Consider the following 25,494-nt stretch of genomic DNA (forward strand, 5'->3'; position numbering starts at 1 on the left):
GACGGCAGGGACAGGTCACAGCCGGTGCACGGGGACCGTCCTGAGACAGGCTCGGCCCTTTTAGCCTTAGGGTGGGGCTCCCCAAATAAAGTACAGGCGTCCAGTTAAACTGGAATTTCAGACGACGGAGGAAACTTTAGCATCAGCGTCTCCCAAACAGTGCCTGGGGACGTGCTTACACCGCAGCGGTCCTTCGGGGCCTCTCTGGACGTTCTGCATTTTTCCTGGTGAAACCTGACAGCCTGCAGGGAAGCGCGCGCCCCGCGGGAGCGCAGGGACGCCGCCCCGCACGCGGGCCCCGAGCGGCGGCTCCCCTCGCCAGGCGCGCCAGTCGAGCGCGGAGGGGTCGCTCGGGCGTCCGCCGGCCCAGGCCACACTAGCGGCGCCCCGAGCGGCCCCGCCCCGCCCGCCCCGAGCGGAAGGAGCGGGCAGCTGGGCGGTGCGGCGTTGCGCTGCTCCCTCCCACGCAGTGTCCTGAGGCGGGGCGAGAAACTCGCTCGCCATGGCCGCGGCGGAGGCGGGGGGTGTTTTCCACAGAGCCCGGGGCAGGACCCTGGACGCGTTTCCCGCAGGTACTCGGGGACGGGTGACTTCAGGGCTGCGGAACCTTCCGCCGGGGGAACCTTCCGTCTGGGAGCGCGCGCCTCCAGCCGGACCCCATCGGGGCCGCAGACGGTGCCTGGGACTAAAATAACGTCTGCACAGCCCGCGCGGAAAGGCTTCCTCGGGCGCTATGGAGACCAGAGTGTCGGTGCGGGGAGTCCTGTCGCTCGTGGAGCCTCGCTGGCCTCCACCGAACTTCCCCGAGAGAAGAGTAAGGCAGCCAAGCAGTTCATAGGAGCGTGGGCTCTGCAGTCGGGTTTGGTTTCCGCGCCTTGCCTAGGACACGCTACTCAGCGAGTCGTGGCCTCAGTTTGCTCATCTGTAAAACGGGAATAATAACAGAGGATCTGTGTGGCACTCCTTAAGCGTCTGGTGCACGTTAGAGGTCGTTATTTTTATTACGGTCGTTCAACCACTATGTATTTTATACACCGTCATCACGGTTATTTACTATAATATGAGCCACCCACCAAAATGTTAGCAGTGCCCTTCAGAACAGGAGAGAGGCAAGGCAGTCAAGAGGCGTGGTAGAGTTAAGTGCTTGGACTTTGGATTTAGACAATCTGTCTCGTTGTAAAAATGGGTTTGTTAAGATTCTCATGGGTAACAGATTAACCGGATTATTCTTTTAACAGTTCTTTTGAAACTGGTTTTGAAACCCAGCTCCTGACACAGACTAGGGCCTGAGTGAATGTTAGCCCTAGAGCTGTAAGTCTGGAGGGAAATCTGTTCCTGGTTCCTTGGTTCTCTCTGTGGCTTTTTTGCTGCCTGGAGTCAAATTCCTTCCCTTGCACTCACCAGTTTTGTAACCCAAGGAAAGTCACTGATGCCCTGCTTGGATCTGCCTTGTGCTCACCTTTCTTGCTTCATGCTCCATCCTTTCCCTTGCCCAGTTCTCCGCCCACACTGGTTTTCTTGAACTGCATTAATTTTATTTATTTTTATTTAATTTTTATTTATTTATTTTTTTGTTTAAAATATTACAGATGTCCCCTTTTCTCCCCAATGACCCACTCCACCCGGCCCACCCCCCTCCCCAGTCCCTCTCCATACTATTGTCCGTGTCCTTGGGTTGTGCATATATGCATATAAATTTTTTGGTTAATCTCTCCTCCACCCACCCGCCCTCCTCCATCCCTCTGACATTCGTCAATCTGATCCATGCTTCCATGTCATTGAATCTATTTTGTTCATCAGCTTATTAAGCTCTTTAGATTCCACATATAAGTGAGATCATGTGATGCTTGTCTTTCTCTGCCTGGCTTATTTCACTTAGACTAATATTCTCCAGATCCATCCATACTGTCCCAAATGGTACAAGATTTTTTCTTTACACCTGCGTAGTATTCCATGGTGTAAATGGCCCACAGCTTTTTTATCCACTCGTCTACTAATGGGCACTTGGGCTGTTTCCAGATCCTAGCCATTGTAAACTGTGCTGCTTTGAACATAGAGGTGCGTATGTTCTTTTTTATTAATGTTTCAGGATTCTTAGAATATATTCCTAGAAGTGGGATCACTGGGTCAAAAGGCAGCTGCATTTTTAATTTTTTGAGGAACCTCCATACTGCTTTCCATAGTGGCTGCCTCAGTCTGCATTCCCACCAGCAGTGTACTAGGGTTCCCCTTTCTCCACACCCTTGCCAGCATGTCATTTGTTGATTTGTTGATGGCAGCCATTCTTACAGGTGTGAAGTGATACCTCATTGTGGTTTTAATTTGTATCTCTCTGATGATTAGTGACATTGCACATGTTTCCATATGCCTCTTGGCCATCTGTATGTCCTCTTTGGAAAGGTGTCTATTTAGGTCCTTTGCCCATTTTTAATTGAGTTGTTTGTCTTCCTCTTGTTGAGTTGTATGAGTTCTTTGTACACTTTGGAAATTAGCCCCTTATCAGATACATCCTTGGCAAATATGTTTTCCCAGACCGTGGGGTTCCTTTGTATTTTGAGGCTGTTTTCTTTTGCTGTGCAGAAGCTTTTTAGTTTGATGTAGTCCCATATGTTTATTTTTTCTTTTGTTTCTCTTGCTCTAGGAGATGTATCAGTGAAAAGTCCACTACGTGGGATGTCTGTGACTTTACTGCCTATGTTTTCTTCCAGGATTTTTATAGTTTTGTGACTTACATTTAAGTCTTTTATCCATTTTGAGTTTATTTTTGTGTATGGTGAAAGTTGGTGGTCTAGTTTCATTTTTTTGCATGTACATGTCCAATTTTCCCAGCACTACTTATTGAGAGACTGTCTTTACTTCATTGTATGGTCTTGCCTCCTTTGTCAAATATTAACTGACCGTAATGGCGTGGGTCTATTTCTGGGGTCTCTGTTCTGTTCCATTGATCTATATGTCTGTTGTTATACCAATACCAGGCTGTTTTGATTACAGTGGCTTTGTAGTACAGTTTGATATCTGGTAAAGTGATCTCTCCTACTCTGTTGTTTTTTCTCAAGATGGCTGCAGCTATTTGGGGTCTTTTTGGGTTCCATATAAATTTTCGAAATGTTTGTTCTAGATCTGTGAAATATGCTGTTGGTATTTTAGTAGGAATTGCATTGAATTTATAAATTGCTTTGGGTAGTATGGACATTTTATTGATATTAATTCTTGAACTGCATTTAAGAGGACCAACCGCAGTGTCTTTCTCCTCAGAACCTGGCACTTGCCTTTCCTGGCTCCCATAGCTAAGAGCTGGGCTGGGGGCCTGGCTCTTTCTTAGTCTTCACATCTTGTTTAAAGTTAAGTCACTTCTCAGACAGGTTTTCCCTGGCCACTCTATCTAAAGTAGGTTTCCCCTGTAATTCTGTCCTAAAACCTTGGTCTCTTCTTTTTTTGCAGCTCCTGGTGGAGACTATGGGGGCCAAAAATATAGCTGGGTGGATTTGGGGAAATATAGTTTGCTGTAATGCTCATTCTCTAAATATTTTAATAGGCCCTTTTTGCCCAACATGAGATTTTTGAGATTTATCCATATTGATATTAGTAGCTCTAGTTCACTCATTTTCCTGCTGGGCAATGTTCCATTGTATAAGTATATACTTTAGGCATTCTGTTGCTGGATATCCTGAGAATCTTCCCTTTGTCTCTCCGAATTAGTCTCCCTTCTCCACCGTTTTCCAGGAGGTTGACCTCTATGGGCTTCACTGGGCTCAGCTTCTGGCTTTCCATTGGGTTCAGCCAGTGGGGAATCCTGACTGGAGAACAGGGGAAAAGGGTGTTTATTTCCCCAGTTTACTCCCTATGGGCTTGCCTTGGGCTGGTTATATTCCTGACCTGAAGGTCACTGCTTTCAAGATAGCCTTTCCTTTGGGACTTTCTTTTCAGATTTGGGTAGCTACTCGCTCCCTCCCTCCTTTCAGATGTAGGAATGGCAACAGCTCTGCTTTTCTATCTTTGGACTACTAAACTCTCTTTTGTAGTTTTTCTACGCTCAACTCATCCCAAATAATCTATTTTTAAACCCTCCTTTAATTACCCTAATTTTGAGTGTGCCAGCTATTTCCTGATATAATGGACATTGAGTTGTTTCTGTTTTTCACTCTTGGTAGCAGTGCTGTTATGAACAAGTCTTCTTGTGGACACAGGGAAATTTCTCCAGGGCATATACCCAGGAGCAAAGTTCTGGGTTGTAAGGTATAATCATCCCCAGCTTTACCAGACCTTGTTAAATCGCCTTCCAAAGCCCTGGCACTGATTTATACACCCACCAGTGGTGAATAACAGTTCCTTGTTACTCTCTGTGGTATCCCTTCTCAGTTCAAGATATATTTATTGCAGTATCCTATTGCATTCTTTAATATCTTATGGAACTGTTAAATGCAAAAGGCAGGATAATTATTGGAGAGAGATATCCATGGAGACGAGGGGAAGAAGGAAGGCAGGTTACATGCCCTCAGGGGTTCATAATCTAGGCACAGAACTATGGCACAAAAAATAATTCTTGTCAACTGGTGGACTTGTTGGCCACTGCAGTGGGAAGACTCTGGATGTTAAGATACTCTCTGAAGCATCCCTTTTCAGTTCAGGGTGTATTTATTAGGTTTCTATTACATTCTTTAGTATCTTGTGGCGATACTAAATGCAAAAGGCAGGATAGCTGGTGTACTTGTAGGCCACTACACTATGGTGGGAGGAGTTGGGATGTTAAGCATTGGTCCTGGGTGATGGTGGGTTTGTTAACTGAAATCACAGAGTAAGGAGTAGGGTCAGGTTTGATGGGGTTGATTTGGGAAGTAATGGCTTTGAGGTACCATCAGGAAATATGATGCAGCTTGTGGGGTGTAGTGCACAGCTGGGGATGGAGGTGTGGTTTCACCCACAGAGAGGAGAGTAGATAGTATTGCTGTAGGAGTCAGTGACATTGCTAACGGGAATAAGTGTGGAGTAGTGGACCATGTGTGTCTCTATGTGTGTAACCTTAGAATATGCCAATGTGTAGGGGGCAGGAAGAAGAAAAAGACAAACTGAAGGGCTCCAAGCAGAAAACAATCAGAAATTTTGGATGATAAAACCAGGAGCTGACCTTTGCACCAAAGTTGGAGAGGGGGGCTTAAGGCAGGGTGGTATACAGGATAGATGTTGCAGACGTCTAGGTGAATGTTAGCTGAGCAGAGGATGGCACAGGCTGATTGTTATGTCACCTTGCGGAGAACAATTTCAGTAGAATTGCAGGGGGATGCCTGGCACAGTGTTTGAGGAATGGCCGAGAGTGAGGATGTGAGATCAGCAAGGGTAGGATTCTGGTTGGAGCCATTTGGTGATGTAAGGAAGACATGGGTCAGTGTCCTCTTAAGGGAGGAGCAATGCTGAAGGAAGGCTGGCCGTTTGAAATAGTAATGATGATAACAGGAGCAACTAACATTTATCAGGTGTTTGTGGCAGTCAGGCACTATTCTCTGGGTTGTATGTGGATTATGCCATGTAATCTCCAAAACAGTCCTGTTGAGGTACCTATTATGATTATCCTCTTTTATGATGGAAAAAAAAAATCAAGCTAAAAAAGACTAGGCAGCTTGCTCACGGTCTCATGACTGGTATGAGATGGCTCTGGGGTTGAAAATGCAAAATGCAGGATAACTGTTGGAGAGAGTTATCTGTGGAGATGGAGAAAGATGGGATCAAGGGCTCAGAAGAGGGGTTGACTCTGGGATCAAATGTACTCTTTGGCCATCTCTCCACCCTTCTGTCCATCTATCTATTCAACTGTTTGTTTATCCATCCATCTACCAGGCCATCTGTCCACCATTCTGTCCATCATATGCCCATGTCTTCATGCGTCTATCCATCTATCGGTTCATTCATTTGCCCACTCATCAAATGTACCTAGCACTTGGCCTTGTCCCAGCCATGGTGCTGGATGCCAGAGTGCGATGATGAGTGAAAAACAGATGTGATTCTGCACCTGTGGCACGTAGCTATTTGGAAAGCCTGACATTAACTGCCAGTCTCACAAAACAGTGTAAACTGCAGTTGTGGCAAATGCCAGAGACATGAGGGATTGGTTCCAGGAGAGCCTCTCATTGGAGGATTAATAAGGGCATTCAGGCAGGGCTTCCTTGAGGAAGGGGTGTGTCATCTGATTGCTGAAGGATGATTAGGAAGGAGTTTACTGGGCCTTGAAGGGAGGGCAGACCATTGTGGACCAAGGGCAGAGCAAGTGTGGAAGTCTGGCATGGTGGTACTGGAGAGGGAAGGATGAGGGAAGAAAGCCATGAGTCTGGAGCAATGTGGTACGGGAGGGCACTGGAGAATGGGGTGGGGGTAGTTGAGTTTGTCCTTACTTAAAAGCACGAACGGGTTTTAAGCTGCGTGTGTGAACAAACAGGGACACGTAATCAGATATCTATTTTGAAAAGACCGGTCTGGCTGCAGCATAGACAACAAAAGAATTTCTGCTTACAAGGAACTTGGGCACAATCTGATTGGAAGCTGGAGCTCAGGAACTTGTCTTGAAACATCATTTTCATAGCACCACGTTGTTTATTTTAAGTAACTGGAGGTGCATGTGGTCATGATGGCGGGGGCTTCAGTGGAGGTGGTGGGGGTGCTGAGGTGTTGAAGCTCCCTAGCCCTTTGGAGCTGCCACAGGGCTGCCAGTAAGACCAGCGAACAGAGAGTTGTTCACCTGGAAAAGAATGGAGGTGGGGTGGGATGGAGAGAGACTTAAAAGATATATTGATGAGGTAGGATGAGGGAAAATGACCCTGGACTTCTCTAGAAGTGGGGCCTACACTTGGTCTCCTCTGGGGCTGAGCAGCCCTGGTGAGCATGCCCTGTATGGATCATAAAGCATAGGGCTTTTAGAGGCTCGTCCTTAAACGCTTAGGTTTAGAATCTGAGTCTTGTTGGTTTACTTCACTAGGTGCTGAATCCCTAGTCCACTCCTAAGCCACCTTTGTCACTGTCACTGACGTTCCCCTGGGTTCTAGTTCTAGCAGTGCTGGTGACTCTGAGAGATGCCTTTAAGGTCCAGAGTCAGTCGAGGCTCTTCAGGAAGGTAGAACCGTGAGCTGGTAGAGTTGCCCCAAGGGCAGGGCTGGAAGAGAAAGGGAAGGAACTCGCTTTTCTGTCTGTTGCCCAAATACAGCCTGTCAAAGAGGTCAGTCAGTTAACTTGATAAAGCAACAGTGCCTAACATCACATCCCGGATGACTCTCACACTCACTACTAGAAGCCCCTTCCAGAATTAGCCAGTTAAACAGTTGGTCTCTCAAGTGAAGTCTGACAAGTAAATGAAAGAGCACTGTCTTAGTCTGTTTGGGCTGCTGTACCAAAATACCACAGAAGGGGTGGTTTATAAACAGCAGAAATTACTTTTCACTGGTCTGGAGGCTGAGAGTCCAAGATCAAGCACCTGCAGATTCAGTGTCTGGTGAGAACCCTCTTCCTGGTTCACAGAGGGCTGTCTTCTCGATTGTCCTCACAGGACTGAAGGGTGAGGGAGCTCTGGGGCATCTTTTATAAGGGCACTAATCTCATTACTAAGCCATTAAAACCTAATCACCTCCAAAGGCCCCCACCTCCAAATACCATCTCATTTGGGGCTAGGTTTCAACCTAAGAATTTGGGAGAGGGGGACACAGACATTCACCCCCTGGCAAGCACTACTCTAAGACCATTTCCCTCTGGTGATTTATATGAGTAACACTATCCCCAGGCATTTCTTCCTGCAGTGTTACAGGTGAAGCTTGGGTCAGTCATCCATTCCCTGTTAACATCATCTGCTAGGCTCTGCCGACAGGTGTTTACAAACAGCAAGAGGTACATGTCTCACCTGAGAAGGCTCACATTCCTCAGGCATGCTCAAATATTCATTTTAATCAGGTAAATTGGTAGTTATATTTCCTTGACACATATCCTCATTAAGACCACTTTCTCCTAGCAAATCACCATCTGTCTGAAAAGTTTACTACACCTGTTTGAAGACATTCTCAAAGGGAGAAATATCAAGGTAAAATATGTTTTGAAATTACCTATATTTAATTGTTTTCTGGTCCTAGACTGTTTTCCCAGTTCATTTTACTGCCAAACTATTTCCCCCTTAGAGAACAGGGTTTTCTTAAAAAGGTTTGTGGTTTTCTTTAAAAGGTTACTTCCCTTGAATCTGAAACCTCAGCAGCTGATTCGGAGGAGCCAGTTATATTTAATCCTGAATGTTTCTTGGTCCCCTCTGGAAACCCTCTCACATGCAGAGAATAAATAGAGTCTATGTTAAAAACAAACAAACAAACAAACAAACAAAACTTTATTTCTTTCAGGTTTCACCCAAGAGCTTTTCTAGAAACAGTAGACCTGTTTATGCAAGTCTAAATGGGTTTGAAAATACTGTGGTTTTAAAAATTCTAACATATCAATGTCTGCCTTTTTTATTATAACCAGCCACATGGGTATGAAGTGGAATTAACTTGTGATTTTGATTTACATTTTCCTAATGGCTAATGATTTGAACACCTTTTTATGTGCTTATTGGCCATTTGTAATCTTTGTGGAAATGTCTATTCAGATCCTTTGCCAGGTTTTTAGTAAGGTTATTTGTGTTTTTATTATTGAGTTGTAAGAGTTCTTTATATATTCTGGATATAAAACCCTTATCAAGTATATGATTTGCAAATGTATCTTCTCCCATTCTTTATTGTCTTTTACTTTCTTGATATCATTTGCAGCACCAAAGTTTTTAATTCTTTTTTTTTTTTTAAATATATCTATTGATTTCAGAGAGAAGAAGGGAGAGGGAGCGAGAGAGAGATAGACACATCAATGATGAGAGGAGAGTCATTGATCGGCTGCAGCCCGCAACCCGGGCATGTGCCCTGACTGGGAATCGAACCCCGATTGCCTGGATCCTAGGTCGACGCTCAACCGCCGAGCCACGCCCGGCCGGGCAAAGTTTTTAATTCTAATGAGGTTCATAGTATCATCTTTTTCTTGTATCACTTGTGCTTTTGATGTCACATATAAGAAATATTTGCCTAACTCCAAATTGTACTACTCTGTTTTCTTAAGAGTATTGTAATTTAAGCTCTTACATTTAGGTCTAGGTCTATATTGAGTTAATTTTTATGTATGGTAGTTTTTTAAAAACTACAGTAGATGTCTGTAGTCTTAGATGGTCGATGTCTGGTATTTAGCCAATGAGTAGAAAAAATTAGTTCAAGAGGGCAGTCATAAAAATACCACACATTCTTTTACCATTTCATTTTAATGTAAGCTATAAATGTACATTTACTTACCGATCTTTGAGGTTGAGCCAAGGGTGTCTTGGAGTGTGGGTTTGTAGCCAGGGCTGCCATGTAGCCTTTCTTGCATAAACACCCATAATGAATCTTTTCCAGTTTGGGTTTTTTCCAGTGGAGTAGTCAGTGAAAAAATCATTTGGAGAGCACTCTGAATCAAGAATGCTTCCAGGGCCCTAGCCGATTTGCTCAGTGGTTGAAGTGTCGGCCTGTAGACTAAAGGGTCCCAGGTTCGATTCTAGCCATGGGCACATACCTTGGTTGCTGGCTCGATCCCTGGCCATGGTTGGGGCACGTGCAGGAGGCAACCAATTGATGTGTGTCTCTCACATCAATGTTCCTCCCTCCCTCCCTCCCTCCCTCCCTCCCTCCCTCCCTCTCTCTCTGAAAAGCAATGGAAAATATATACTCAGGTGAGGATTAAAAAAAAAACAAAAAAGAAGAATGCTTCTAGGTTCATACTTTCTTTTTCTTCAAATCTTTTACACTTGTCTCCCTAACATCTAATTCTGTAGTATTTTATTTTCACCAGCTTACCTTTATTAAGCCTTCCCAAAGAATCCTTCTTGGTTTTATTAGAAACAACCCTTTATACATTCCTATTTCTCTGGCTTACATGTTTAATCAAAGTCTTAGCATAAACAGATTTGGGGACAACCGATGAACAGGTAATGAGCAAACTTCTTGAGGGGCAGGGCAGAGGGACATAGAGCCTGGGAGGGCTCAGCTTGTCCCCAGTGACTGCCAGCACCTCTATTGAGGACATGGGGAGTGTTGGTAAATCCTTCACATAGGTCTAGTGGAGCTCTGTTCAGAGAGCGTCGTCTTCACAGAGAGGACTAACAGACAACTATTTGCATTTGTGCAGTATTTGATTTTTAACTGCCAAACTCTTCAACGAGGAAGGGGCAGTAACATGGTGCCAGTACACCAGGGGGCTCCAGGAGCCCCAGAACTGCCGGCCACTCTCAGAACCTCATCTGATGTGTAGTCAGACACTCAGGAAACATTTGTTGAGTGAAAGAATGCTCAAACTCCCCATTTAGCCTTGTTTAAAAGGAAAAGAAAGAAACCTGGCTGTGCTAGTGCCACAGGTCATCTGTAAAATGAAGGTGGAGTGTTGGCTAGGTCAGTGTTACAGTGCAGCTGTGTTGATGGTACGTATTGACTACATCTGTGGGAGGCACTGTGGCGCTCTGCTGATTTCAGGGCCCAGACTAGTGAGCGGGCGGGCCAGGAAAAGAACGCAGCCCTCTGGCTCCCAACCCTTTGGCTTTGCCACCAGAACATCCTGGAACAGGACAGAGCTCTTCATCTTCCTACTCCTCCCCAACCTGCACCTTTCCAGTCTTCCCCCAGCTCACCTGTTCCACCAGAAGCCCCAGAGCTCATTCCTGACCTCACCTTCTCCCCTCCTCTCCATGTCCCAGCCGTCCACATCCTGCCTGGCCAACCTCTAGAGCTCACCGTGGCTTTGCCCACCTCCTTCCCAGCCCCTACCACTGTGACCCCAACCACCCCACCTCTCACCTGGACCATTCTGCAAGCTGCCTCCGTCCACTCTTGCCCCTCCAACCCATTCCCTGTGCAGCGTTTGGAGTCATCTCTTTGAAACAACAATTGGGTCCATCACCCCTTTCCATGGCTTTTCTCTGTCCCTCTCATCTGTTCTCTCTGCCTTCTCATTCTTAGGCCACAGTTTAGAAGAAGCCTGTGCGGATTCGCCCTTTCTAAAGTAGGTCCCCTGACACTCCACTCATTCTCTTCCCTTAGGACACTTAGTACAACTTAGAGTTGTGCATTTACTTCAGTGACTTTGATGTCTTTTCCTGCCTCTAGACTATAAATTCTTGGAGGGCAGGAGGCCTGGCCCTCTGGTGGTGTAAGCAGTAGTGGAGACTCTGGACATTTGTTATGTGAATAAACAAATGGTTATGAGTGAGTGAATCCACTACCTCTGGATCACATGTGTGTATTCACCTGTCCCATTGCTTGTACACACTTGTATTCTCTGAACAAAACAAAACAGGAAACAGGGTATTGAACCAATCAGTAGGACCCTTGCAACCTCCCCGGGGCTCTGCAGTTTGTGAATTACTCAAAGACAGCTGCTGGAGGAGGTTCTTGTAACCAGGTGGGTGCCCTCGCAGGGAGCTGCATCTGACCCGGGGAAGGGTTGTCTTCCCTTGACGTCAGGGGCCTCAGCTTTCCCACCCTTGTGTCTACAGGGGTGCCTCTGCCCAGGGAGAGCGCCTTCTTCCATTCTCTCTGAAGCACCACCTGGGCCAGCAGCCCGGGGAACACGGGAATGGTGGGAAAAAGGCATAGCCACCAACCACCCAAGTCAGGCAGACCCCAAGTGGACTTCTGCTTCTGAAAAGAGAGAGAGGTTCGGGAAATGCCTCCCCCTCCCCACTCCTTTAACTGTTATCTAGACTAGCATTGGCCAAAGCCAGTGATGCTGAAAGTGGCTGGCTAAGTTGTCCTGGCCCATCTGCTTTCTTATGTCTCTGAAGGGCTGCAGATAAGATTTTGGCAGGTCCTTCCTTCCCAAATGGCAAGTGTGGCAGCCAAGCCATGACTCAGAAGCTTTTGTATATCTCAAATACTACCTTTTGGATGCATTTAGGCCAAGAGAAGAGAAGTTAGGTAAATTTACTTGGTACTTAGGAAATATAATTTGGAGACTCTGAGGATATTGTTATCACAGTTAATTATTTTTGGGAAGGAGGTAGTCCTGGAGAATACCAGTTTTTTTTAACAGCTTCACATACCATACAGTTTACCCTTTTTTTAAAAAAAATAGTTTACTGATTTTTAGAAAGGAAGAGAGAGGGAGAGAGAGAGAAACATCTCTGTGAGAGCAGAACATTGATTGGCTGCCTCCTACATGCCCCCAACCCGAGATCAGGCCTGCAACCTGGGCATGTGCACTGACTGGGAATTGAACGGCAACCTCCTAGTGCATGGGACAACACCCAACCAACTGAGCCACACCAGCCAGGGCCAGTTTACCTTTTTAAAGTGAACCACTCAATGGCTTTTAGTCTGTTAACGGAGTTGTGCAACCATCACCCCAGTCAGTATTAGAACATTTTCACCACCCCAAAAGAAACTTCACACTCCTTAGTGGTCACCCCCCCTCCCTCACTCCCTCCCAGCCCTAGGCAACCACGATTGAAAGATGCTATTAACTGTTGCATTGAGTTCTGGCAATTTTACAGTTGGGACATTTGGGTGGTTAAACCAGAAAGAGTCCCAAAGTAGTGAAGGATTGTTTTGCTACTGTTTTTTGTTTTGTTTACCACTAAAGTAAGGTTAGTCCCCAGAGAAGATGAGGATGAGGGGTATTGCCGAAGACATTTAGATAGTGATTCACTGCGCAGATTGCTACTATGAGAAACTGCAAAAATTGCATTCTGTTGGCATTTGTTCTTTAGCCAGAAAGCCTCCAGGCTACTCATCTTTGCCGTTTTATAACCAAAGCAATATCCACAATATGTGAAGGAAAAGATGTGAAGGCCAAAGCATGTTAAGTGTGTGTGTGTGTGTGTGTGTGTGTGTGTGTACTGGATGGGGCAAAAGTAGGCTTATGGTTGGTTGTATGGAAAATAATACAATAGTCAATAAATAGTACAAAACTAAACTGTGTTTCGTGTACTCACAACTGCAAACCTACTTTTGTCCTACCTTTTGTACATATGTATGTAGCTGTATCATCAGATGTCTTCTGAACTCCACTATGTGCGATGGGGAACAAAGAAATGGGTAAGATTTGATAGCTCTGTCTCTGGGAAGACAAGGGTAGGAGTTCCCATGAGTAATAGTCATGGAAACAGAAGCTCATACTTGATTGCTTATTGTGTGCCAAGTCCAAGTGCTTTACATTTGTTAACTCATTATTTTATCACCCTTTTGAGGCAGATAAAGAAACTGGGGTCCAGAGAGGTTAAGGACTGTGCATCATGTCACATAGTTGGTAAAGGATGGAAATGGGACTTGAACCTGTCACTTAAGCCTCAGAGTCTGGGCCACACTGGAACCAAGTTAGGGCTTTGGGAGATGGAGGCCCAAAGTGGTACAGGGGTGCTAAGCCCTTCCTCAAGCCCTCATGTCCTGGTATGATATATCCCACCTTATATTCCCATTTATCCCAGTCTCAGAAAAACAAAAAACTGCTTTCTACTCACTTTTTTGTTAATTCTGTGGCTTTCTAGTCAAATGGAGAAGTGTGGCCCCTGTAGACCCAATTCATGTATTATTTTGAGTCAGATAAGTTAACAGGAGCCAAAACATTGACTTTTAAAATATTCTTACAGTGTAATGATGTGGTCTTGTAATACCAGCCACCTTGTTAATCAGACTGACTGCTAATCAGACTTCTTAACCAGTATCTTACGATTTTAACTCTGTCTTCCAGAGGACAAACTAGATGCAGAAATGAGGCCTTTCTTTATAAAAATTAAATTATCATTGTATTCACCTTGAATTATTTGAGGTTCCCTATAAAGTAACAGGTTTAGCGCATCATAAGAGCATAAATTATTACAGTATTAGGAATTAATGACAGAGCTGACTCCCATAGGCCTTTTCCCAGTTGGGTGATGAAAGCAGTGATTCATTTTGGGAGTACATTTATTATAGTCATTGATTAACTGGTAATAGCGAAAGGATCAATGAAATTTCTAATTCTTGGTATATATTAAAAAGTCAGCTTTCATGAACAATGGACAAATATGCCCAAAAGGTATAATAAAAATGAGAGGAAATATATTGGCAGAGACAAATTCAAGAAAACATTTAGTTCGTGATATTAAAAGTGCAAATGTAAAGAGTTATTGCAATTGGACAGGATATTGGCACATAAACAGTCTCATAGGAAGCATTAATGGTAAGGCATTGTGTGAGTTTTTAAAGGTTTTTAAGACTTTTCTCTGTATGCAGTTGCTTTGTACTTGATAATGCTTAAAGAAGACTCATAGGCCTTTCCTGTCCATAGTTTTGCCACCCCAAATCCAGTCTTTTTATCCCTCAATTTTGAAAGATGGTTACTATGACAATCTTTATCAGTTAAGTGGCCAAATCTTGTTATTTATACAATGGATGAATGAAAGTTCTTTCCCTAATTTTAAATTAGTTTAAAATTTTGATTTAGGCTATGTTAAGTATTTGATTTAGGCAATGGTAACAATAAATTATGGTAATTTATGGATGGCAACTCAGCTTGTTTTTTTCTGGCTTGTCATTTGGACAGACTTCAGCATTTCTAGCTGTATAGTTCTCTATAATCTCACCTTGCTCACCTGCCCTGAAGTTGGGGCTCTGGATCCTAATAGGCCTGGTTCTGCCTCTCACCCCTTGTTGATCTCGATCAAGTTCTTTACCTGTGACCTTGCTTGGTTTTCTCTTCCCCACCACTGAGCAAAATGGAAGGGTTACCATAGATCTCATCACCTGCTCAGCCCCAGCCAATCATTGGCACACCCCACTGGGGCCTGGTATGACCAAATTTTCCATGAGAAATCACAAAGCCAGGTATATGTATGAAACTCATGATTAAAAACATTGGCAACAAATTTGAAATTTTATAAACCCTGTATGAGCGAAATAGAGCACATCTGCTAGCCAGACCATATCTAAAGATCGAGTTTGCAATCTCTGGAGAAATCACCAGTAGCATCCCACAGAAGATGAATGTGGTGGCCCCCAGCCTGTACCCCGCACCAGCCCTGTGCTGTTGGCAGGGACTGTGAGTATCACAGCCTACTGGGCAAAAGTTCGGGGCCTTGCCAGCATTATCTTTGTGTCCAGTCTTCTTATTTACCAAAATGTTTCATTCTAAGGAGACTTTTGGGAGACAAAAGTGTCCTTGGGGAGGTGGACAACCCTCAGGCAGCTCAGGCACAGTCCATTTTCTTTGTGGCTCTCTCCTCTTCAGACCTGCCTGGCCACACTGGGATTCCAAACAGTAGGAGCTGCTGCGTATTAACTGTGTGACTTTGAACTTGAGCCATGACTAAGGTCCCTAGCCAGCCCTCAATATTCCCGCTTAGTTAAATGAGAGGGTTGGTTAAAGTAACTTTGGGAACCCTTCCATCACTGACAATTTCTAGTTCTTCACTGGGAAAAGGTGGGCTTCTGTAAGGTAAGCCTTTGGCCTCCTAGGATGGGCTGCAATGAACGGGCTCACTCAGCCCAGCACAGGTAATTTAAAGGATGATGATTAGATAGTAATGGGTAATAGCAAGAAATGTTTAGGACCAAAAACCTGAGCTGGGCACAAACAGGGACCTAAAAATGAATACAAAAATATACAAAACAACGCAAAACCATAAAAACACCACCACTAATAACAACACCCAAATCCTCCAAGTCATTACTTCAATTTAGGGAAACAAAAATCACTTTGCATCTGTTTCTTATAAAACGTATTAAAGCAGTTCCTTGATTAGTTGCCATCCAGTGCTTCTCAAACTTGGATTAGCATACAGATCATCTGGGGATTTGTTACAATGCAGATTTTGAGCCGGTGGGTTTAGGATTCTGCCTTTACAACAAACTCCCAGGAGGCTATGCTGCTGGTGGTCCACTGGCCACCCCTGGAGGACTGAGGTGTGGGCCCAGTCCTGCCCCCTGAGCCCCAGTGCAGCCTGCTTCCCTGTTACTGTCATCCTCGCCTTCTCTCTCTGCCTCAGCCTCCATTTCCAGGCAATCCTGCTGCTTAATTGGGATTGTGAATCCTTTACTCTTTATCCAGGCGGTCTCATATTTAAGTTAATGACTAGGAACCCTCCCCCCCCCCCCCGGCCCACACACATACTGGATCCTTAAGTGTCTTTTCTAATGCTCTGATGGTGTATCAGGGTGCTTTAGGAATGGACCTCAGTGTATCCAAACTTCCGTGGTTTGAACTGCCAGAGCAATGCTTTCAGGGAATCTAAAGAGAGAATTGGGCTCTGTCAGGGGCCAGACACATGCTCTGCCCTGGAAGGGATGGCATCACAAGCTCTCCCCTGGCTCTCTTAGGTGTCAGCTAATACCTATGCCCTGCTCTGTGGGTAACTCTGGACTTTGGTGAGATAATTTAATGTAAATGGTAATTTATTCTCATAACATAAAAATATGCCTTTCTGAGGGGTTTGGGGAGGTATAAATGTATACAAAAGATTCTTCCTTCTAGAACTAAGCATTACAGACTTCACATATATTTAATTCAGCCTTTATTAAAGTTAAGATGAGACCGAAGACCACAAGCCTTTGTAGCAGGAATCTTAAGAGCATCCAGGTGCTTTTGAGACTGTAGAGCCCTGTGTCAACAAATTGCCTTTGTTAGGTAGATAAGGCAGATGGAATAGTAAAATATGAGCTGTCATTCATTTCAGGTCAAATCTATTTATTTTGTACCTCATAATCATAAAATTGAGATTGTAGCTAAGATTTTACTAAATAAACAGGTAATAAAATTTTATTTTAGTACCCTTCAAGAACTATTTGACTTTTTGAGACCACGACTAGCAATTTTCAACCTTTTTCATCTCATAGCACACATAAACTAATTACTAAAATTCTGCAGCACACCAAAAAGTATATTTTTTGCTAATCTGACAAAAAAAAAAGTAGGTAAAATTTTGATTCATTCACACCTGTCAGCTATTGTGTTGGTTGTTGTCATTTTTTAAATTTGACAATCTAAGGGAAAAGAGGTCAGTGCCCCTGACAAAATAGTCAGGTATTGCATGTTTTAAAAATTCTTGTGGCATACTGGTTGAAAATCACTGTTGTAGGAAACTATATTTGTTAAAATATTTGTTGTAGAAAACTGTTTATAAATCCTGTTGTAGAACACGGATTTATGCTTCAGCCATGAGGTGACCATCACCTCCCTGATCTGGTTCTGATTAGTTTATCTGATTTAAACAGCTCTGCAGACTGCGTCAGAAACAGAAACCTAGCTAAATGCATTCATTGATTCAAAACAGTTATTATTCAAGTAAAATAAATAGGTGATGCTAACAATGAACTTTAAACACAAATCAGAATCTCAGTTTTTTCCATGACTCCTTCCTGACCCTTTATTTTTAATGCCTGACCCATAGGTATCTATTACTGTGTAACAAATGACCCTGAAAGTTGGCAGCTTCAGACAACTCACATGTGTTATCTCATGGTTCCTGTCAGGAATCTGAGTGCAGCATACCTACGGTCTCCCACAGGGTTAGGTCAAGGTGTCAGCATCCAATTTAAATTAGCCATCGCTTCCCTCTCATCCTCGCATAGCCCGTGGCACCCTCTGGCTCAATTCTCTGCTATGTCCTTGTCAATTTCCCCCATGAGAACTAAGCCCAGGAGAACAGGGACCTCACCTGTCTTGGTCCACCCCTGTATGGTCAGCACCCTGAATGGGGCCTGGGAAACTAGGCTCTCAGTAAGTACTTACTGAGTAAACGAATGAATTGAACCCGGAGACCTGAGGTTATTCCAAGGAGCTTTTGGAAATTATATTTTCATGACTGCCAAAGGAAATGCCACTTACTCAGTTAACATGTAAAATACATTATTTTTTTTTAAAAAAAACTGTTTCAAGATTGTGGAGTAGTTTTGTCCCTGTCACTGATTGCTGCTGGGCCATTAGGCAAGTCAGGTCACTTCTCTGGGCTTCAGTTTTCTTGGAGGCTAAACACTCGGGCTGTAGATCAGGGGTCTTCTGACTGTGCCATCACCAGATCCCAGTTGGGTAGGGGCAGCTCTGTGTTTTCAGCATTGGTCTACCATGTGAGGTTTGGTTGAAGAGAGGACTCTGTGGGAAAAAAAAAAAAAAAGTTTGAAATCCCCAGGATTTCTTCCCTGCTCATGAATGGCCAATTCAGCTCTGCAGAAGCAGGCACAGGTTGTGGTTCTGTGACTGGCGAAGCTTTGGGCCAGTAGAACCAATAGGAAGGACAAGCCTGATAAATTTGGTGCATGTGACTGAGCTCTCTTTCCAAGAATCCCCTCTTCCCATCCCCCCCAGCATCACACCTCGCTTATGCCCACATCATGCTGCCTTTGAAATGTTAGCATCGATTTTTTTTCCCCACATTGATTAACTCATTTCAAGATTTCATTTCTGGCACGGCATTTCCCACCAGATAGCCAGAGCTGCTGAGCTCCAAGTTTTATAATTAAAATTCTGTCACATCCCCCGAAACAGTGCAAATTGTGCCATTAAGCGTGGCATAAAAGATTTGAGAGCACTTCACCTAGTAATTTAAATATAATACTTCTGGCAGCTTTCTATTTGGGGTATTTTTAATTCTAATTAAAAACCTATTATTGAACATTAATATCCTCTCTATAGTGTGCTGTTGTGCCTCTGAGCTCCATTTTGGCCAGCTAGCTTTTAAACAAACAGCTTGTTGCATGGCTGTTGAGGCCCACGTGGTTTGTCCTGGCCTTTGGGAAACACCAGGTCCCAGGCGTAATTAGTATAAATCAACATGCTCTAGACTATGACAGGAAAATGGTATGTTTGAACAGCAGCTTATTAAAATGACCTACTTAATTTAAGAAAAATATTGTATCCACTAGCACAGTAACCTGGATGCTTTCCCTGACAGACTTCATAATATTTCTCCCCTCTCCTTTTTTTTAAGAAAAGGAAAAGGAATGGAAAGGCCCATTCTACTTCATCCAGGGTGCAGACCCACAGTTTGGATTGATGAAGGCCTGGTCCACTGGGGACTGTGACAATGGTGGAGACGAGTGGGGGCAGGAGATTCGTCTAACTGAGCAAGCTGTTCAGGCCATCAACAAGCTGAACCCCAAGCCCAGATTCTTTGTTCTGTGTGGGGACCTCATCCATGCCATGCCAGGTAAGATCCGGGTTGTTGCTGTGATCTATTCTCCTTTACCCACTAATGGCTGCATTTGGGCAGAAAAAAATGATTTCTTTAAAAGATGTCTTTATTCGGTAATGGCTCATTTCTTCTCTTCATGACCGTTGCAGTATCATCGAACATCAAAAAATGCACTCTCATTTTATATTTAGAATTTGGCGAGATTAATCACAGTAATTAGGCAGAGCTACAGTCCTGATGTCCTGAGCTTAATATGAAAAATGGAACAGGTTCCCACGTGTCACCTTGCTTTATTTCCAGGGGACAAACTTGAACTGCTTCCAGATAACTATATCCATAAATGTAATTGTTTCTTCTCACTCCCCATCTTCTAACACTTTTATTTCTCTTATATTTGTTAGCTTTTTTTTTAGTTTTAGGTGACAGGAATCTATCTTAAACTGGATTAATTTTTTTTTTTTAAAGGTATGTGTTACCTTATGGGACTGTAAATATCAGAGATAGAGTTGGGTTTTAGGTACGGCTGGATCCAGGGACTCAGAAGTTGTTTCGGGACTTGGACCCTCCAGTGCTCAGCCCTGATTTCCTGTGGGTTGACTTCATTCTCATGTAGGCTCTTTATTCTCTAGGTGGTGGTTCCTGGGGGCTCTAGGTCTACATCCTTCTTACAGAAAGCACAGCAGAAAGTACCTTATTCTTGGTGGTACAATCAAAGTCCCACACCTACATCCATCAAGCTCATATGGCTCCCTGAAGCCAGGGTATGGGATCAGCTCCACTGCAGCCATGTGGTCTGAAGAACAGGATGTTTCCCTCAAAGAAGAGTTTGATGCTGGGAATGTGAAAATAATGCCTTCTAGAACTCACTTCTTTTTTTTTTTTCTCCCCTACTCTAATATCCTTCTCTAATAGCCCAAATATAAACAAGTAGAAACTGCTCTGCCCCTCAGGGAGGCAGAGCAGGCACCCATGGCCACTCTTATCTGGTCCTGGTCTCTGCCTAGTGGAATAGCAGTGACCCGAGGACCATTGCAGAAAACACTGCAGTGGCCATAGATGTTTGTTTTTATCTGATGTTGTAAACCAATACTCTTGAGTCCTGCGATGATGTCCACTGCCTTTAGAAGCTGAGGCTCTTTGCAGTAAGCAGAAGTGCATTAATTCCTCCCCATCAAGGCTCACTTGTCTGACAGCCTACCTATCCAGAACAATTCCAGAAGGAAGGTGTAAGAATGGAAAAAGGGCTACCAAGAATTGCTCTCCCCAAAGTCCAGGCAGTGTAATTAGCAGGGAGAACCCTCAGACCTTCCCTCATCTGTTTACTAGTACTTTACACAAACTCTTGAATGTGCTCATTCCTTATCATCGACTCCTACCAGGTAGAACCCAGTGATATAATCTCTGGAGAAGCAGCCTGTCCTGCTATTGGGCCTCTGTAAAGGTGGCAGGACATAAAAGAAGGAAAATAAACTAGTGGAGAAAGACCTGAACTTGGGCTCAGGTGGCTAGGATGACATCTGTTCCTGATGCACTGGGTAAACTTGGACACCCTCCTTACCTTCTTAAGGCCTGGGTTTCTGAGCCAAGAGCCCATTGATGGCATCAAGAATTTAAAACCTCAACATTCAGGCTGTATAGTGCAGTGGCACATGACTCTATACTTCCATTCAGGTGCTGAACATCTTGGCAGCTTGGTACAGAAACACAGGAAGGTGCTGAGTTTTGTTTTATAGAGAGGTAAAATTTTAGTTGCCTGTGAACTTGGCCACCCTTAGTGACTCTTGGCCAAGAGTTCCTGGGTGCTGATATTGTACAGTGCTAACATGACCACAGAGTGCTCAGTTTCTAAAGGAGTTAGAAGTCATAGCAGGACTTGAAGTAAACCAAGATAAGATATTAGTTGACCAGACAGATTAACACTACTTCCAAATGGTCTGATTTGCAATTAGTTTGGGTTTTTGGAATCATTTGGCCCAATAAGCACTGTAGCTTCAGCTAGAGCTCTCATTCTGGACCACACAGTGAACCAATTTCTGTTTTTATTGGACACTTGAAAATCAGATTCTGAATTTGACATTTTTCTGTCTGGTGGTTTCTTTTCTTTGAAAATAGAGTATTATGGGACTCACCAGAATTATGTAACATGTTTTTGATGATCTTTACTGACTTGTTCAGAATTAATGTATTCAGTCATATTGTCACCGGAAAGGGAGGGGGACCTAGGCAGGTCTGCCCCAGCATGGTCTGAAATATATGGTTTCTTGACTTCATGCAGGAAAGATTTCACAATACTAGCCCAGGTGATTTTGAGAGTATGTTTATTAAAGTTGGGGAAAGTGAAACAAAGGAAGGGCTTAAGATACAAGAAGCAAGATCATAGCAACAGGATTAAGTAACATAAGTCAATTAAAAGATATAGTTTTTATGACCAAAATATATTGAACACAAGTAAATTAAAAGATACAGTGTTTTGAGCCTAGATGGAGCTGCCTTGGCCCTTTGGAAGAGTTGAACCTAGGCAAGGCTGCCTTGGCCCTTTAGAAAGAAAGTCACAAAGGCAGAAGAAGTGAGCCAGCTGGGCTGTGTGAACTTGGGAAACAAGTTACAGAGGCAAAAGGCGGGCCCTTGGAGACAGGTTCAGTGGGTTAGCCCAGGACTAGCTGCCTCTGCCTGCTGCTCACCTGTTTGCAAGTCTTGTGGGAACCCTTAGAGCTTAGGAGAAAGAGAGCAAATATACACCTGAGGAAAGAAGTGGGGGAAGGCACAGCTGTGCGCCAGAAAGTGCATACTGGGTCCTTTGTCGTAAGGGTTTTTATCTGTTTTCTAAAAGCGGGATTTTTAGGGGAGGTCTGGAGGAGGATCTCAACAGAATATTCATCAGCTTTCCAGGTGTGTTCTTTAATATGCTGATTCATCAAAATGGGCAAATAGGGTCAGGGTCATTCTGTGATCAGTTTCAAAGAATGTCACCAAAGAGAGACCAGGACCCAGGGGTCTGCTCCTGCATGATCTGGAATGTGTAAACCATTTGCTCGTAAGTATCCTTGGTTAGGGAAGATAAGACCTTGCTATTTATTATCTGGCTGTAAATTGCTTAGCTGTTTAAGTATCTGTCTCAGTTTCCCCATTCTACTTGCCAAGGAATTTTCCTAGCTTCTTAATATCCTGCTTCAATATTTCAAAATAAGATAAAATAACTTTCCATGAGATTACATTGCTTCTTAATTAACATATACTGAACATAAGTAAATTAAAAGGTAAAGTTTTATGACCAGCCTTATCAGTTGGTCAGAAGACCTCATAAATGTGAACTGGCAAACTTTTGAATATGTATTTTATATTCAGTGCGACCCAAGCAGAACTTACATCTGCTCTGAAGATTTGGACTGTTTTGTGGGGTTGTAACTGAGCCAATGAAAGGACTGTGACTGTTTTGAATGCTGTGGTTTGAGATTAAACAGAATGTTTTAAAACTAGTAATCTTTTTTTCCCCAATTTATCTTTATTGTTGAAAGTATTATAGAAATCCCCTTTTTCCCCCTTTGATCCCCCCCACCCCACATCCGTGCCCCCCCAGGCCTTCTCCATACTACTGTCTGTGTTCATGGTTATGCTTATGTGCATATAAGTTCTTTGATTAATCTCTCCCCACCCCCACCTTCCCTCTGAGATTTGTCAGTCTATTCCATGCTTCTGTGTCTCTGGTTCTGTTTTTTTCATCAGTTTATTTTGTTCATTAGATTCCACATATGAGTGAGATCATATAAAACTGAATCAGGAAGAATTAGAAAACCTGAACAGGCTAATAACAACTGATGAAATCGAAGTAGCAATAAAAAAAACTCCCAGCAAACAAAAGCCCTGGTCCAGACAGCCCCACAGAGGAGTCCCACCAAGCATTCTACTTCTCATTACAACAGTCCCTTTAACATTTCTTGCAATGCTGGTTTGGTGGTGATAAATTCCTTTAGCCCTTTTTTGTCTGGGAAGCTCTTTATTTCACCATCTGTTTTGAATGCTAGTCTTCCTGGATAGAGTAATCTTGGTTTCAGATCCTTGCTTTTCATTACCTTGAATACTTACTTCATGCCATTCCCTTCTGGCCTGTAGAGTTTCTGATAAGAAATCAGCTGACAGCCTTATGAGAGTTCCTTGTAGGTAACAAATTGCTTTTCTCTTGCTGCCTTTAAGAGTCTCTTTTTGTCTTGAATTTTTGGCATTTTAATTGTGATGTGTCTGGGCATGGGCCTCTTTGGGTTCTTCTTGCTTGGGACTCTCTGTGCCTCCTGAACTTGTGTAACTTTTTCCTTGACCAGGTTAGGGAAGGTTTCTGCCATTATTTCTTCAAACAGGTTCTCTATCACTTGGTCACTTTCTTTGCCTTCTGGCATTCCTATGATGTGAATATTTTTGTGTTTCATGTTGTCCCAAAGCTCCCTTAGACTGTCCTGTTTTTTAATTGTTTTTTTCTTTTTGGATCTCTAATTGAGTGCTTTTTTCTACTTTGTTTTATAATTCACTGATCTGATCCTCACCTTCCACTAATCTGCTGTTTATCTCTTCCAATGTGTTCTTTGTTATTGCTATGTCATTTTTCATTTCTGACTGGTCATTTTTCATAGTTTCCATGCCTTTTCTTATGCTGTTGAGCATCCTGACAATCAGTATTCTGAACTGTATTTCTGATAGATTGCTTATCTCCATTTCATTTAGCTCTTTTTCTGGAGAATTCTCTTGTTCTTTCATTTGGGACTTTTTTTGTCTCCCCATTTTGGCTGCCTGTTTGGGTTTGTTTCTATGTATTAGGTAGATCTGCTAGGATTTCCAATCTTTTTGGAGGGTCTCTGGTGCGGGCCAATGTCAGACTCTGTTTGTGACTGGCCGTGGGTACCCTATTTGGAGCTATCAGTGATCCACAGCTTGTGGCTACCTCTACTGGGGCTGGGTGCATTTGGAAAGGACCAAGATGCGCACCAAGGTCTCCTTTTCCAAGCCCTGGGTCTACAAGCAGATCAGGCAAAGGCTCAAAGCACCTAGAGTTCCACCTCTGCCTGCAGGCTGCTTGTTATTCTCAGTCTCTTAATGAGCCTCAGGCTGTAGATCACAGCAAGGCACAAATTCCACAGGGTGGGGCAAGAGGTTTTCCAACCTGTGAGGCAATTGCTTCCCCCCAGGCAAAAGCTGCCTGGGTGGTAAAGGTCTACCTGAGAAATATGTCCCTTGCAGTATGGGGGAATGACTCAGCACAGGAATCCAAATGACCACCCTCTGAGCTCTATCCCCAGAGCCAACACCCTTAGATTTTCCTCACATAGTTGTAGTCCACTCTGCCCTCCCTCTGCCAGAGCCCAAGGTGAGTGGCTACACATGAAATTTTGTGCATCAGCCCTTTACGAGGCTACCTGCATTCCCAGCTGTCTCTCCCTAGCAGACAGAAACTCTGCTGCATTTCACTGCCAGTTGTTATGTGGGCACCTTTCTCAGATTTGTGCTCTGGGCTAGGGAGTCCAGCTTGGGGTTTAGACCCAAGTTCTCAGTGGGAACCCCCCATAGCTGAGGTATCCCCCCGGACCTTCAGCTGCTGCCTGTGGGAGCCCAACCAGCCCTCTCACGCCTCCGCACTTCTACCAGTTTCTATGCAGTCTCCACTTTATGTACATCCTTGGTTATAAGGGTTTTCTTCAGCTAGTCTTCAGTTGATTGTTCAGGATGGTTTTTCTATATTTTAGTTGTAATCCCAGTTTGGTCCTGGGAGAGTGTCACTGTAGCTTCCAGTTACTCTGCTACCATCTTGGAATCCCTAGTTATCATTTTTAATATGCAATTAGTGGCTTCCTCCTCATTTAGTTTTTATTCAGGGGCAGACGCTAGAAAAGTAATTATTTGCTTTGACTACTTAGCACATTGTTAATTATCAAATGCATATATTAATAGGCAAATAAAATCAGAAAGCCTACTTTTAATTCTACTGTAAGTAATATCTTAGGCCAAGTAGTTTTAAGTTCAAGCTGGAGAAAAAGAACTTTATGGGTAATTCTTTTCCTAATGAAAGTCATAATATGCTTTTCCATTGTAAATATCTATCATAATAATTGTTCATGAACAAATATTTATTGTGTGTAAACTAAGTGCCAGTAGCAGTGCTAGATGCTGTGGATGTGATAGTTGGAAATAAGATACCCGAATCCTTCCATGAAGCTCAGAGCCTGGTAAGGGAAATACAAAATGAGAGATGGTAAGAGGAGCTGTTGGAGCTGAAGGATGCAGGACAAAACCCATTTAGTTTTGAAACATATTTCATTCTGCAGGCATCTTTTTTGTTA

The 25,494-nt window shown here is 43.7% G+C and overlaps 1 protein-coding gene across 1 annotated transcript in view; it reads left to right on the plus strand.

Moving 5' to 3' along the window:
- The first annotated feature begins 434 nt into the window (after window positions 1–434).
- CPPED1 (calcineurin like phosphoesterase domain containing 1) overlaps window positions 435–25,494 on the plus strand; it is a 93,917-nt gene continuing 68,857 nt past the window's right edge. Inside the window, exons 1-2 of the mRNA XM_087815114.1 lie at window positions 435–572; window positions 18,968–19,186. Coding sequence (XP_087671240.1) covers window positions 503–572; window positions 18,968–19,186 — 289 coding nt within the window. The 5' untranslated portion in view covers window positions 435–502. The remainder of the gene's footprint in view (window positions 573–18,967; window positions 19,187–25,494) is intronic.

The sequence above is a fragment of the Miniopterus natalensis genome, chromosome 3 (assembly GCF_054644295.1).
Source record: "Miniopterus natalensis isolate mMinNat1 chromosome 3, mMinNat1.hap1, whole genome shotgun sequence".
Taxonomy (NCBI): Eukaryota; Metazoa; Chordata; class Mammalia; order Chiroptera; family Miniopteridae; genus Miniopterus; species Miniopterus natalensis.